We start from the raw sequence: 16479 nt of genomic DNA on the forward strand, positions 1-16479 counted from the left end.
GTTTTTGTTTTAAATATCATACAATACTGGTTGGGTGCAGTGGCTCATGCCTGTAAACCCAGGACTTTGGGAGACCGAGGCAGGAAGATTTGGTTGAGCCAAGAAGTTGGACCAGCCTGGGCGACAGAGTGAGATCCCAGCTCTACAAAAAAAACAAATTTTTTTTTTTTTTTTTTTTTTGAGACGGTGTCTCACTCTGTCTCCCAGGCTGGAGTGCAGCAGCGTGATCTCAGCTCACCACAAGCTCCGCCTCCTGGGTTCACACCATTCTCCTGCCTCAGCCTCCCCAGTAGTTGAGACTACAGGTGCCCGCCCCCACACCCAGTTAATTTTTTTGTATTTTTTTTTTAGTAGAGACGGGGTTTCACCGTGTTAGCCAGGATGGTCTCGATCTCCTGACCTCGTGATTCACCTGCCTCGGCCTCCCAAAGAGCTGGGATTACAGGTGTGAGCCACTGCGGCTGGCAAATTTTTTTTAATTAGCCAGGTGTGGTGGCACGTGCCTGTCATCCGAGCTACTTGGGAGGCTGAGGTGGCAGAATCACTTGAGCCCAGGAGTTCAAGGCTGCGGTGAGCTATGATCACAGCACTGCACTCCAGCCTGGGTTACAAAGCAAGACCCTGTCTCTAAAAGTAAAAAAATTTTTTTTTAAATCATACAATACTACTTAATTCATTTTGATACCATCGTCCCAGAAACCACAGTACCACCCGATTTTGCCTACGATAAAAACAAGGCAAAAAACTGATGTGCTAAAGACTTTAAAATGCTATATAGTTGGAAACTGACAAACAGGAGTTTTACGAGAAACAAGCTTTTTTACCAAAACATACATTTCTCCCAGGAAAGAGTCTTTCTGATTGTTTGATCCTTTTTTTTTACCATCATGTGATTCCTTTTCTTATCAATCTTCTAGAAAAGGTTGGCTAGGCTGGGAGTGGTGGCTCATATTCGCAATCCTAGCACTTTGGGAGGCGGAGGTGGGTGGATCACCTGAGGTCAGGAGTTTGAGATCACCCTGGCCAACATGGTGAAACCCCATCCCTACTAAAAATACAAAAATCAGCCGGGTGTGGTGGCAAAGGCCTGTAATTTCAGCTACTGGGGAGGCTGAGGCACGAGAATCACTTGAATCCGGGAGGCAGAGGTTGCAACGAGCCGAGATGGCACCACTGCACTCCAGCCTGGGCAACAGACTCTGTCTCAAATAAAAGATTGGCTATAGAATGCCCAAATTCTCTAGAGGTCATTTTTCTAGACAGTCAAGCTGGCTAGGCCTGGAGCCATGCCCGCACAAGGTGGGCATTCAGAAAATGTTGGTTGAATAAATGAAGAAATGCCTCCAAACTATCAGACAGCTATTTCTAGACCTGGAAATTTAGACCACACTTCTTTCAGTAACTAATTCTAAACCTGGTAACTTTCAATATTAAAAACTCAGGTCGGACGTGGTGGTTCACGCCTGTAATCCCAGCACTTTGGGAGGCTAAGGCGGGCAGATCACTTGGGGCTCAGAAGTTCAAGACCAGCCTGTCCAACATGATGAAACCCCACCTCAACTAAAAATACAAAAATCAGCCAGGTGTGGTGACATGCGCTTGTGGTCCCAGCTACTCGGAAGGCTGAGGCAGAAGAATCACTTGAACCTGGGAGGCGGAGGTTGCAGTGAGCTGAGATCACACCTGGGCAACAAAGCAAGACTCCATCTCAAAAAAGAAAAAGAAAAAAAAAAAAAAACTCTTCTTTATGTTTAATTATACATGAAGTAGAGTTTTAATATTAATCTAAACTAATAAAATTAATTATATCACTGAAAAAGAGTCACAGTAAAAAAAAATTAATATTTAATAACTTCTGCTGTAATTTAACCCCACATTTAGAATCCTATTTCTTTAATAAATGAATCTCCAACATATCACTCACTGGTCATGGTTCAGTTTTAAAATGACCAATTTTCACCATTACTCAAAGATTTTGTATATACTGGATTCTAAAAATGCCTTTTGAACTTGTGGAAAAGCAGTGTGTCCAAGCGTGTGAAGAGCTTTACTCTGACACAGTAATTCTATTTTGGATAACCTACCTTAACAAGATAACGTGGGGACTCATTGTTAAGTGCTCCTAGCTACAGAGACCATGGTGAGTCCAGACGGTTTAAGGGCAGCATATTGGGCTTGAAAGCATATCACCTCCTGTCTCTAGGTGAAGTAAACACTCCAAAGCCTTAAAAATAATTCTGAAACTAGCTTCCTGTTATTCCACTGCAATACCAATAGAACTTTATAATCAGAACTGGACATACTGAGATCCTTCTGCAATTTAAATAGCTGGTAAATTGAAATGTTTCTCCAGTGAGTAACCGTCAGGCATTTGCCATTTATTTCCAAAATTAATGATGCTGATGTTAGTGTTTGTCTGCTTAGCCAGAACATTGCTGTGGGGAGCATTTAGCAACATTTATTTACTACAGGAAAAAAAAAAAAAATAAGTAGCAATAGGCTTTACATTTACAAATCACAACATAAGAGAAAGAGAAAATAAACAATATAAAAATTATCAGGCTCCTCCTGACTCGTGGTTCTCTAAACACTACAACTTCTCTTCTGAGAAACACTTTTCCCTGGGGAGGCAGCCAAGAGGAGTGACACAGACAGATGGAGTCCAGGCTTGAGCCCGTCAATTTACCAGCCACCTGACGATCAACAAATTGCTTAACCTAAGCCTCAGTTGCTTATCTGTGAAATGCTAAATTGCAGATAATAATAGTATGATTATCTCAAGGTCACTGTGAGGATTGAGTGAGATAATCTAGTCTGTATTTTGATTTCTCCTTTTTTCCTTTATTTTTTGAGACAGGGTTGTCTCAGGCTATTGCCTAGGCTAGAGTACAGAGGCACAATCTCGGCTCACTGAAACCTCCTTCTCTCAGGTTCAAGAGATTCTCCTGCCTCAGCCTCCCGAGTAGCTGGGATTACAGGCGTGTGCCACCACATCCAGCTAACTTTTGTATTTTTAGTAGAAATGAGGTTTCACCATGTTTGCCAGGCTGATGTTGAACTCCAGACCTCAGGTGATCCACCAGCCTCAGCCTCCCAAAGTGCTGGGATTACAGGCATAAACCACTGCACCCAGCCTCCTAGTATTTTAAACCTACACTGGAACTCTCCTCTCTCCCCACACCCCCTAACCCATTCTCCTATTCAATCAAGTCACATTGCCTCCCACTGCCTCCCACTGCCTTCAGGAGAAAGCTCAGCCCTCCACTGCAGGACTTGAGAAGCCCCTAGGATCCTACCCCATCTTCCTTCTCTATGTCACAGCTCCACACATCCCTATCCCTACTCAACTCTAGGCACACCAAACTGTTTAGGGTTTCCCAAACATGCCACCCCTAACACCCCATTCCCCCGACATCTCCATCTGTCTCCCTAACATTCCAGTGTTTCAAAGTTTAGTGCTCTAGTTCTTAGAAACTACTTTCATCCTTCAAATTATCTTCAGTCCTAGAAGTCTTAGATATTACTACAAAGGGAGGGAAGTAGAATACCATGGTGGTGTTTTGGTAGGACCAAATCTATCCTATTTGAAGACATATTCTTATATAAGTTAATATTATATTCTAATTATTAACTATTATAGTTAATATATTCTAATTACATTGGAATAATAGTTAATATTATATTCTAATTTTAATTATATATATTATACTAATATATAATTATATTAGAATAATTAGTTAATATTATATTCTAATTCTAATTGTATATTATACTAATAATATATAATTATATTAGAATAATTAGTTAATATGTTCTAATTCTAATTATATAATTATTATATAATTCTAATATGATTATATACTTGCTATATAATTAATTCTAATATGATTATATAATGGTTATATAATTAATTCTAATATAATTATATAATTGTTATACAATTAATTCTAATATAATTATATAATTGTTATACAATTAATTCTAAAATGATTATATATTAATTCTAATAGAATTAGAATATAATTAGAATTAAAATATAGTATTATTATATAAAAAATATATTAACTACTATACAAGAAAATACAATGTGGCTGGATTAACTGTTTTAATCTACATAAGAACTTTACAAGGCAGATACTATTATATCCCACATTACAAATGAGAAAATGGAAGCACAGAGGGGTAAAATAATTTGTCCACATACACAAGCTGAGACATATGACTCCATGAAAGTTAGTATTACTCAAAAACCAGTCTTAAAATGACAGTGCTTCAGCCCAACTCTTAAGCACTGGCACATACTACTTCCCCCAACAGTAACAACTAAGGCAATTTCATGTGGTGTGTCATGGATGATCATGTGGAAAGCACTCAGAGAATACATGTGAACCAGCCCCAAAGAAAATGCCAGAAAAAGCCAGCCTCAGTGGCTCACACCTGTAATCCCAGCGCTTTGGGAGGCTGAGGCAGGTGGATCACCTGAGGTCAGAAGTTCAAGACCAGCCTGGCCAACATGGCGAGGCGCTGTCTCTACTGAAAATACAAAAATTAGCCAGGCGTGGTGGCAGGCGCTTATAATCCCAGTTACTCAGGAGGCTGAGGCAAAAGAATTGCGTGAACCCGGGAGGTGGGGGGTTGCCGTGAGACGATATTTGGCCACTGCACTCCAGCCTAGGCGACACAGCGAGACTGTCAAAAAAAAAGAAAGAAAAAAAAGAAAAAAGAAAATGCCAGAAAAAGAAAAGGAAAAGAAAAGCCAAACAGTAAAACCTCCATTGCCAAGTTTAGTATCCCATATCCCATATAAATCGAAAACAAGATCTATTTGAACACACTGCTGTAACCTAACAATCCTGAAAAACGAAAACTGACAGCTTATTTTCGTGTCATACTAAAGTTGGAAAAAAATAGGTACTTTTCCCAAAGATCTGATGATTTTATGAGAGATTTTTATGAGAAAGCTGAAATATCACAAACCAGCTGCTTAAAGCTCATAAAGCCCAAATTCATTACATTTCAAAAAATAATGTACATGGATGTCCGAAACCTTCATTAATGTTTTCTCCAGTGCCCTCTAATGGCCATAAGATGACAAAGCAAAGAAAAATACATACCCATAAATTACCCCAAACTCTTCACCCACTATAAACAAAGTTTTTAATTTTTTTTTTTTTTTTTTTTTTTTTGAGATAGGATCTCGCTCTATCACCCAGGCTTGAGTGCAGTAGCATGATCTTGGCTCACTACAACCTCCACCTCCCAGGCTCAAGCGATCCTCCCACCTCAGCCTCCCAGTAGCTGGGATTACAGGCATGCACCATCACACCCAGCTAATTTTTGTATTTTTTGTAGAGACAGGGTTTCGTCATGTTGCCCAGGCTGGTCTCAAACTCCTGAGCTCAAGCGATCCACCTACCTAGGCTTCCCAAAGTGCTGGGATTACAGGCATGAGCCACTGCACCCAGCTAAACAAAGCTTTTAAATAAAGCTTAACCTGGCAGAAAATACAAAAATCTCTAAATTAGCTATCTCATGCATCATTTTAAGACAATTCCACCGATGAAAATTACTCAGATTTTTAATGAAGAGTCATAACATTACACATTCACTTTGACCCACCATATCAATATGGGGAATGTGTAAATGTAGGAAAACATTCATACATCTTTCAAAAGTAAGAAAAGTCTCAGACCAGTGTTAATTATAAGAGCAGAAAACTTGAAAGCACATCAAATGACCAACTCTAAGAAAATGTATAAGCAAATTTAAAACATCTAAGCAAGGCCAGGACTGGTGGCTCATGCCTGTCATCCTAGCACTTTGGGAGGCCGAGGCGGTGGATCACTTGAGGTCAGGAGTTCAAAATCACCCTGGCCAACATGGTGAAAACTCCATCTCTACAAAAAATACAAAAATTAGGCAGGCATGGTGGCACATGCCTGTAATCCCAGCTACTCGGGAGGCTGGGATGGGAGAAATGCTTGAACCCAGGAGGCGGAGGTTGCAGTGAGCCGAGATCGCACCACTGCACTCCAACCTGGGCGACGCAGCGAGACTCCATTTCAAAAAAAAAAAATTGGCTGGGCGCGGTGGCTCACACCTGTAATCCCAGCATTTTGGGAGGCTGAGGCAGGTGGATCATGAGGTCAAGGGATCGAGACCATCCTGGCTAATACGGTGAAACCCCGTCTCCACTAAAAAATACCAAAAAATTAGCCAGGCATGGTTGCAGGCGCCTGTAATCCCAGTTACTTGGGAGACTGAGGCAGGAGAATGGCGTGAACCCGGGAGGCGGAGCTTGCAGTGAGCTGAGATTGCACCACCGCACTCCAGCCTGAGTGACAGAGCAAGACTCCATCTCAAAACAAACAAACAAACAAACAAAATTATACTGACCAGAGGACAGTGGGAGCCTCGGACTTAAGAACAATAGAACCAGTCGGGCACAGTGACTCACACCTGTAATCCCAGCACTTTGGGAGGCCGAGGAGGGCCTATCACAAGATCAGGAGATCAAGACCATCTTGGCTAACACGGTGAAACCCCATCTCTACTAAAAGCACAAAACCTTAGGGGGTGTGTGGTGGCGTGCACCTGTAGTCCCAGCTGCTTGGGAGGCTGAGGCAGGAGAATAGCTCAAACCTGAAAGGTGGAGGTTGCAGCGAGTGAGACAGCGGCACCGCACTCCAGTCTGGGCGACAGAGTGAAACTCCATCTCAAAAAAAAAAAAAGCAAGACTCCATCCCAAAAAAAAAAAAAAGAAAGAAAGAAATGTTTCACAGGAAAAGAAAAAAGGCAAATGAACAATAAACACAAAATGCATCCAATCTCACTCACAATTTTAAAAATGCAAATTAACACAAAGCTACTATTTTTCAGATTGGCAAGATTTGAAAGACTGATAACACCTCGGATATAGAGAAACAGGTACTCTCAATTCTCTTCTACAATGGAAGCAGAAGGGAAACTTTTTGCAACTTTTACAAGGCAATTTGGAAATATCAAAACTACGAATTCCCTTTGATGCCAGAATTTCAATTTTAGGAATTTACTCTTCAGATAAGTTTATATCAGCCATAAAAAAAAATATGAGCAAGAGTATCCATTACAAAAATGAGAAAACACCTCAATGTTAATGAACAAGAGCCAAATAAATTGTGGGACATCATAACGAACTACCTTAAAATGAACCTTACATTGAATTCATCTAATATGACAGGACCAGAAAACTGTCACGTTAAAGGGAAAGAAAAGCAGTCTGCAGACCAGGAGTACAAAATGATCCCATTTGTGTAGCCAAAAAACAAAATTATAACAAAACATAAATGTGTTTATAAAGGGCAATAAAATACCTGGAAGAATATTGTGAAAACTGTGGTTACTATGAAAAGCGGATCCAGGAAAAACAGGAACAGAGGACTGCTGTCTGTGAAATTTTTAAACACATGTAAACAGGGTTTTAAATTAAAGGAGGCCAGGCGCGGTGGCTCATGACTGTAATCCCAGCACTTTGGGAGGCCAAGGCAGGTGGATCACTTGAGGCCAGGAGTTTGACATCAGCCTGGACAACATGGCAAAACCCCATCTGTACTAAAAAAAATACAAAAAATAGCCAGGTGTGGTGGCACACGTCTGTAATTCCAGCTACTTGGGAGGTTGAGGCAGGAGAATCACTTGAACCCAGAAGGAGAAGGTTGCAGTGAGCTGAGATTGCATCACTGCACTCCGGCCTGGGCAACAGAGCAAGACTCCATCTCAAAAAAAAACAAAAAATAAAAATTAATTAATTAATTAAATGATACTACAAAGAGAAGATCAGATCAAGTTAAAATCTCTCAAAGAAATATCTAAGAAACAGTTTTACAACATTAAAAATGGCTCCCGCAGCCGGGTGCAGCGGCCCACGCCTGTAATCCCAGCACTTTGGGAGGCCGAGGCAGGCAGATCATGAGGTCAGGAGTTCAAGACTAGCCTGGCCAAGATGGTGAAACCCCGTCTCTACTAAAAATACAAAAATTAGCCGGGCATAGTGGCAGCTGCCTGTAATCCCAGCTTATCAGGAGGCTGAGGCAGAGAACTGCTTGAACCCCGGAGGCGGAGGTTGCACTGAGCCAAGATCATGCCACTGCACTCTAGCCTTGGTGACAGAGCAAGACTCCATCTCAAAAAAAAAAAAAAAAAAAGGCTCCCCCAGATCATGGAGATGAAAGAGTAGAGAATGGAGGTAATGAGACAGGGTTTTCGAAGATTTCTCTGGAGAATGTTGGTAAGGTACTTTTCTCTCAAAAGGAGAGAGGCTGCAGGGAGCTGTCAGCCTCTTATCTCTAGCCCCACAAGAAAAGTGCCAATCCCAGCCTCTCAAAGAAGTTGCTCTGTATCCCCCGCCCTCAGAGGATTACAGATTGAGGTATGGCTGCCGCCCAGGAAATTTAGAAGCAAACAGATCAGCTACTTGCATTAGCAAGTGAGCACTACTGCTGGGTAGGAATTGGCCTGTCCCCTCCAAATAAAGAACTCAGGAGTGTTCCCCTGACAGCAGGATGGGGACGAGGGAGATCTCAGATCCTGACCCATTGGTCAAGTAAAGCAGAGAGCAGGTGACAGATTTCAAAAGAGAAGCCAGAGAGGCAGGGCACAGAGGAGGGACTAAGCAGCCATCAGTATACTTCTTGGCCAGGCACGGTGGCTCACACCTGGAATCCCAACACTTTGGGAGGCTCAGGCAGGCGGATCACCTAAGGTCAGGAGTTCAAGGCCAGCCTGGCCAACATGGTGAAACTCCGTCTCTACTAAAAATACAAAAATTAGCCAGGCGTGGTGGTGCACACCTGTAATAGCAGCTACTCAAGAGGCTTACACAGGAGAATCGCTTGAACCTGGGAGGCAGAGGTTGCAGTGAGCTGAGATTGTGCCACTGCACCCCAGCCTGGATGAGACAGTAAGATTCTATCTCAAAAAAAAAAAAACAAAGGTATACTTCCGGGAAGTATAGAAAAGGTATACTGCCAGGAAATGGGCTCAAAAAATAAGGAAAAAGAAAAAGAAGTACACCTCTCAGCTTCTCAGAGTACATTTTGCTCAGGGCAAGGGACCTGCCAGGGAGATGGTCATAGCAAGTATCTCCTAAGAAGCCATGAAAACATTCCCTGGAAAGAGAGTCAACTCAAAACACATGACTAGGAGAGAGAGCACAAAGACATCTATGACAGCAGTGATCAAGTAAGAACTTTCACTTTTCCTTTTTTTTTTTTGAGACAGGGTCTAACTCCCGTCATCCAGACTAGAGTGCAGTGACACGATCTCAGCTCACTGCAACCTCTGCCTCCCAGGCTCAAGCGATTCTCCTGCCTCAGCCTCCTGAGTAGCTGGGGTTACAGGCGCATCACACCTGGCTGATTTTTGCTTTTGTATTTTTGGTAGAGACTGGGTTTCGCTATGTTGCCCAGGCTGGTCTCAAACTCCTGAGCTCAAGTGATCCATCCGTCTCGGCCTCCCAAAGTGCTGGGATTACATGCGTGATTCAGCACGTCCAGATTACTTCTCTTTATCTGTCCTGCCTCCCTGCAGCTGCTCCCAAACCCTATGGAGATCCAAAACAGCAGCTAACAAATACGCTGGGTGACAGAGTGAGACCCTGTCTCCAAAAATAAAAAATAAACCAAAAAACCCACTGCAAATTTCCCAAAATGTCCAAACAATGGTCTTTTCTCTTTGATCGAAGACTAAAATTTACAAAATGCATTTGGGGTCTCTTTTCATTGTCTTTTTTTTTTTTTTTTTTTTTTTTTTTTGAGACGGAGTCTCACGCTGTTGCCCAGGCTGGAGTGCAGTGGCGCGATCTCGGCTCACTGCAAGCTCCGCCTCCCGGGTTCCCGCCATTCTCCTGCCTCAGCCTCCTGAGTAGCTGGGACTACAGGCGCCCGCCACCGCTCCCGGCTAATTTTTTGTATTTTTAGTAGAGACGGGGTTTCACTGTGGTCTCAATCTCCTGACCTTGTGATCCGCCCGCCTCGGCCTCCCAAAGTGCTGGGATTACAGGCTTGAGCCACCGCGCCCGGCCGTCTCTTTTTTTTTTGAGACAGTCTCGCTCTGTCGCCCAGGCTGGAGTGCACTGGCACAATCTTGGCTCACTGCAAGCTCCGCCTCCTGGGTTCACGCCATTCTCCCGCCTCAGACTCCAGAGTAACTGGGACTACATGCACCTGCCACCACGCCCAGCTAATTTTTTCAATTTTTAGTAGAGATGCGGTTTCACAGTTAGCCAGGTTAGCCAGGATGGTCTTGATCTCCTGACCTCATGATCCACCTGCCTCAGCCTCCCAAACTGCTGGGATTACAGGCGTGAGCCACATTGTCTCTTTTAATCCTAGAATGGTGATCGCCTCACCATGTTTTTTTGTTGTTATTGTTTATGACATTGACATTTACAGAATCTAAAAGGCTTGTGGCAAATACTGGATTTGTCTGATTGTTTCCCCATGATAAGATTCAAGCCAAACATTTTTTGATGCAAAACTACACAGATGATGATGTGTGTGTGTCTTGCTATATACATCATATCAGGAGGAACTTGAGTCCAATTTTATCAGAAACGATGATGCTAAATGTGGTTGCTTAGTATAGGTGGGAATCCCCTGATCTCTCCATTTGTAATCAGAGGGATTAGTTTCTAATCCCTCTGAAATTAGAAACTAATATATGGGGGGTTTTCCCCACTCATTCCTCATTTCTAGTTGGTTTAGTTTGTGGGATGGTATTTTGAGACATTGAATATCTATTCCCCAAAGACATTTCACACAATCGTTGCTTAAATCAACTTGTTTTGTTTTGTTTTGTTTTTGAGAAGGAATCTTGCTCTGTTGCCCAGGCTGGAGTGCAATGGTACAATCTCAGCTCACTGCAACCTCCGCCTTCCAGGTTCGAGTGACTCTCCTCCCTCAGCCTCCCCAGTAGCTGGGACTACAGGTGTGTGCCACCACGCCTGGCTAATTTTTGTATTTTTAGTAGAGATGGGGGTTTCACCATGTTGGCCAGGCTGGTCTCGAACTCCTGACCACAGGTGATCCGCCCACCTCAGCCTCCCAAAGTACTGGGATTACAGGTGTGAGCCACCGCACCCGGCTGACTAATTTCTTTTTTTATTTGATGTAATATAATCTATTATGTTCATTAATCTTTTTGAAGCTCAAATTGTTCCAAGTTTGGCCTGTAAGAAACCCTTTGAGTTGGTTCCTATGTCTTTTTGGCAGGTCTCCATAAGTCTCTGAGGCCCCACTTGTTCAATAAGATGTTCCAGGGCTCATCTGTTACCCTTCTTTCGCCAGTCCTGAAACAAGCCCTTTATTATAAGGAACGGTATTCAGAAAAACAAGATCTGAGTGCTTAATACATTCATTATTTCTGGGTCTGTGGCACAATAAAGAATATATCTGGGCCAGGCACGGTACAATGGTGCAATCTCAACTCACTGCAACTCCACCTCCCGGGTTCAAGCGATTCTCCTGCCTCAGCCTCCTGAGTAGCTGGGATTACAGGCACGTACCACTACGCCCAGCTAATTTTTGTATTTTTTTTTAGTAGCGAGGGGTTTCACCATGTTGGTTAGGCTGGTCTTGAACTCCTGACCTCAGGTGATCTGCCTGCCTCAAACTCCCAAAGTGCTGGGATTACAGGGATGAGCCACCACACCTGGCCACATATATCTGGTCTTTGACCCTGGTTCTTGATACATAGCTTTAGAAAACCTTGGCATTTCCTAAGTAACAGATTCAGGATGAAGGCTGATCACCAGAAAGAAATCACGTGATTAGAGGATTAGAATTTAGGGCCAGCCTGACCTTTGAGGAAAAGAAGTTCACTGGAGATTGAGCTTAATCAACTACCAAATGATTTAACCAGTCGTGCTTGCATGATGGGACACCAACAAAAACCCTGGACACTGAAGCTCAGTGGGGCTTCCTGGTTGAGGAACACACTGATGTGCCTGGATTCCCAGAGGAGAGGACACAGAAGCTCCATGTCTCTTCCTCATGCCCATTCCCTAGACCTTGCCCAAGAGTATGTCTTCCATTTGACCGTTTCTGATCTGTGGCCTTTATAATAAAACTGCAACCTAGATCAGCCTGGGCAACATGGCGAGACCTTGTCTCTACAAAAAAATTTAAAATGTTCTTGGCGTGTTGGTGCATGTCTGTAGTCCCAGCTACTCGGGAGGCCAAGATGGGAGGATCCCTTGAGCCCAGGATTTCAAGGTTGCAGTGAGCCATGATCACAACACTGTACTTCAGCCTGGATGAAGGAGTGAGACCCTGTCTCAAAAACGTCAAAAAACAAAAACCAAACCAGCAATCTTAAGTATAGAGCTTTCGGGGAATTCTGTGAGTCATTCCGGCAAAAGAGTAGGTAGCTGTGAGACTTCCAGCTGGTATCTGAAGTCAGGGCAGTCTTCTATAGGACTGTGCCCTAAACCTATGCAGTCAGACACTAACTCTGGGTAAGACATATCAGAATTGAACTGAACTACAAGGTACCCATTTGGTGCCAGAGAATCGATGTCAGAACATGCAAAGTCCTTTCAGTGAACATAGCTAGAAAATACTATTTATATATATATATGCACACACACACACACATATATATGCATATTTAAACTAAGTTTGCAAATATAAGTGCACATTTTTTAAAATCTTAAGTCCATATCAGCCTCCAAATCAAATCCAACACCACTTGGAAATCACAGTAATGCATATCAATCCACCATAGTGTTATTCAGAGCCACACAACAACATTCCATTGTGTGGATACACCACGCCTTTTTCAACCAGTACTGGACACAATTGTTTGCTATGTATGCTGCAATGCGTAAGCCTGTGGAAATACTGTTTTGCATTAATGAAGCTGTATCTTTAAGGCAAATTCATACAACTGGGCCTGCTGGATAATGGATAAATGCCTATGTGACTTTGGTAAAAACTGCCAAAAGCCCTTCCATACAGGCTAGACCATCCTGGACTCCCACCTGCAAGGTATGAGTGCCTGTTTACTCACAGCCTCGCCTAACTGAGTATGTCATCCAGCTTTTGAGTTTTGGTTATTATATTCTGAAAGGTGAGAAATGTTTATCAGTGTAGTTTTCATTTGTATTTCTCTTATTACAAGTAAAGTTAAGCATCTTTTCATGTTTAAATCTCTTTGTAGAGTCGTTTCTGAGAAATTCTTATTCATGTGTTTTGTCAACCTTTTCTACTATATTTTTCGTCAGCTGGAATTATAGGCATGCACCACCACACCCAGTTAATTTTGTATTTTCAGTAAAGACAGGTTTTCATCATGTTGGTCAGGCTGGTCTCGAACTCCTGACCTCAAGTGATCCACCTGCCTCAGCCTTTCAAAGTATTGGGATTACAGGTGTGAGCCACAGCAACTGGCCAGGTCTGCCTTTTTTTTGAGACGGAGTCTCACTCTGTTGCCCAGGCTTGAGTGCAGTGGCATGATCTCAGCTCACTGCAACCTCTGCCGCCAGGGTTCAAGAGATTCTCATGCCTCAGCCTCCCAAGTAGCTGGGACTACAGGCATGCGCCACGTATGTCCGGCTAATTTTTTTTGTATTTTTTAGTAGAGATGGGGTTTTACCATGTTGGTCAGGCTGGTCTCGAGCTCCTGACCTCAAGTGATCCACCTGCCTCGGCCTCCCAAAGTGCTGGTATTACAAGCATGAGCCACCACACCCGGCCAGGTCTGCCTTTTTTGTTTGTTTGTTTGTTTTTGAGACAGATTCTTGCTCTGTCACCCAGGCCAGAGTGCAGTGGCGCAATCTCGGCTCTCTACAAGCTCCACCTCCGGAATTCACACCATTCTCTTGCCTCAGCCTCCCGAGTAGCTGGGACTAAAGGCACCTGCCACTGCGCCCAGCTAATTTTCTGTATTTTTAGTAGAGATGGGGTTTCACTGTATTAGCCAGGATGGTCTCAATCTCCTGACCTCGTGATGTGCCTGCCTCGGCCACCACAAAGTGCTGGGATTACAGGCGTGAGCCACCGTGCCTGCAGGTCTGCCTTTTTTTAAGAGTTCATTGTATAGTAAAAAGATAAACACCTTGTCTGAGATATAAAGGGCAAATAGTTTCTCCTGTTTTGCCTTTTGATTTTCCTTATGGCCAGGTAAAATACTTTAAAGTCATTCATAAATTTAATGTTTTTTATTGCTTCTAGATTTTGAATCATATAGAAAAGCGTGAGCCACCGCACCCGGCTGACTAATTTCTTTTTTTATTTGATGTAATATAATCTATTATGTTCATTAATCTTTTTGAAGCATGAAATCCTACTGCATCGTACATTCTCACATTCATCTAGTCATCTAGTCACTGAAACAGTCACATCCCAGACTGATATTTCCTGGATTCCTAGGGGCCCCACTCACGCTGATCTCCACACCCACAGACCAGGCTGCCATCCTTAAGCCCCAACACCACTTAGTCTATACAGCAGAGAAGCAAATTAACACTGGAGTTTCACTTGGAAACTCAACCATAATAAATCCTATCATGTTGTTCATCTTCAAACAGCCCTGAATAAAATCTCTCTGACCATCTACACCAAGCGTGTCCAAACCACAGCCCACTGGCCCAACACAAATTTATAAACTTTTTTAAAACATTGTAAGATTTTTTTTTTTGCAATTTTTTTTTAAGCTCATCAGCTATCATTAGTGTATTTTATGTGTTGCCCAAGACAATTTTTCTACCAGTGTGGCCCAGGAAAGCCAAAAGATTGGACGCCCCTGATCCACACTGTCCTCAGTCCTTGTTCTCAAATCTGCTTATCCTCTGATGAGCTGACTTTCACAGGGCTGAGATGTTCACCATGCTCATGAAAAATGGCAAAAAAAAATTATAAAACCCTCAAGACAGAAGCTAGAGAAATGAAACTCTTCTTGTGAGCTCAGATGGGCTACATAGCAATAAATACCAAATGTTAACCAACTGCGGGAGCCAAGTGCAACATTTCCCAAAGTAATGGTACCTTTTCTTTCTTCACATGATCCATAATTTTGCCCAAATCTTCAACATCAACAATGGAATTTAGGCTCTGACGGTCCTCACCACCAAACTCTTCTTCACTGGAGCTCTCAAAGGGCTCTTCCTCCTGGAAGAGAAATGCTTCAGAAACAGTGTTCAAAGGGGCAAAGGCAAAGTTCTCTTACACTCCCTCCCACACTAAGAATTCACTAGGTCTCTAAATTCTTGTTTGTTTTTTTTTGAGACACGGTCTCGCTCTGTCACCCAGGCTGGAGTGCAGTGGCATGATCTCGGCTCACTGCAACCTCCGCCTCTTGGGTTCAAGTGATTCTCCTGCCTCAGCCTCCCAAGTAGCTAGGATCACAGGTGCCCACCACCACACCTGGCTAATTTTTGTATTTTTAGTAGAGACAGGGTTTCATCATGTTGGCCAGGCTGGTCTCGAACCCCTGACCTCAGGTAATCCACCCACCTCAGCCTCCCAAAGTGCTGAGATTACAGGCGTGAGCCACAGCGCCCGGCTATCTATAAATTCTTAATTTAAAAATAAAATCTAGGCTAGGTATGGTGGCTCACCCAGCTCTTCGTGAGGCTAAGAGGGGAGGTCTGCTTGAGGTCAGGAGTTTGAAACCAGCCTGGGCAACACAGCAAGACCACATTGCTACAAAAAATGTACACAATTAAGACAGATGTGGTAGCACATGTCTATAGTCCCAATTACTTAGGAGACTGATGCAGAAGCGTCACTTGAAGCCAGGAGTTCAAGACCAGCCTGGGCAACATAGTGACACCCTCATCTCTACAAAACAACAACAATGAAGAAATAAATCTTAAGTCTTTAGCATCAGACTTATAACTATGAAAGCGCATGATGGAGTGAGAACAACTAACACTTCACCTGCCCTCCCACGTCACAATGACGTGAGCTGGGCTCAGGGGAATGAGACACATGCCAAGCAGAAGTAGAGGAAATGTGACATCACTGGGGAGACACATTTGCGGAGTATCTACTACGTCCCCAGCACAATGTTCATATACCCATTCATTTCATCCTCAACTATTTATGATGTAGATAGGTTCAACATCATCTCATAGATGAGGAAATTAAAGCTAGAGAAGTTAAGAAATCTCGGCTAATACGTGGCAGCCTTCATCCCTTTCTCCAACGGAGGATAAGGCAGAATCAAACAATAGAGAGATTTTGTTTGTTTGTTTTGTTGTTGTTGTTTTGAGTCTCGCTCTGTCACCCAGGCTGGAGTGCAGTGGCATGATCTTGGCTCACTGCAACCTCTACCTCCTGGGTTCAAGCAATTGTCATGCCTCAGTCTCCAGAGTAGCTGGGACTGCAGGCATGCACCATCACACCCGGCTAATTTTTATATTTTTAGTAGAGATGGGATTTCACCATGTTGGCCAGGCTGGTCTCAGACTCCTGACCTCAGGTGATCTGCCCGCCTCAG

The 16479-nt window shown here is 43.1% G+C and overlaps 1 protein-coding gene across 6 annotated transcripts in view; it reads right to left on the reverse strand.

Annotated features, from left to right (window-relative positions):
- LOC102133005 (S-adenosyl-L-methionine-dependent tRNA 4-demethylwyosine synthase TYW1) overlaps window positions 1-16479 on the reverse strand; it is a 254181-nt gene that overhangs the window by 207966 nt on the left and 29736 nt on the right. For all 6 annotated transcript variants that reach the window (XR_012432333.1, XM_065541834.1, XM_005549423.4 and 3 more), the window contains one exon: window positions 15024-15146. Coding sequence is in view for 5 of the 6 variants with exons in the window: in XM_065541834.1 (XP_065397906.1) it covers window positions 15024-15146 (123 nt within the window). In the remaining variant the exon portion in view is untranslated. The remainder of the gene's footprint in view (window positions 1-15023; window positions 15147-16479) is intronic.

Source organism: Macaca fascicularis, chromosome 3, assembly GCF_037993035.2.
Source record: "Macaca fascicularis isolate 582-1 chromosome 3, T2T-MFA8v1.1".
In the NCBI taxonomy this organism is placed as follows: domain Eukaryota; kingdom Metazoa; phylum Chordata; class Mammalia; order Primates; family Cercopithecidae; genus Macaca; species Macaca fascicularis.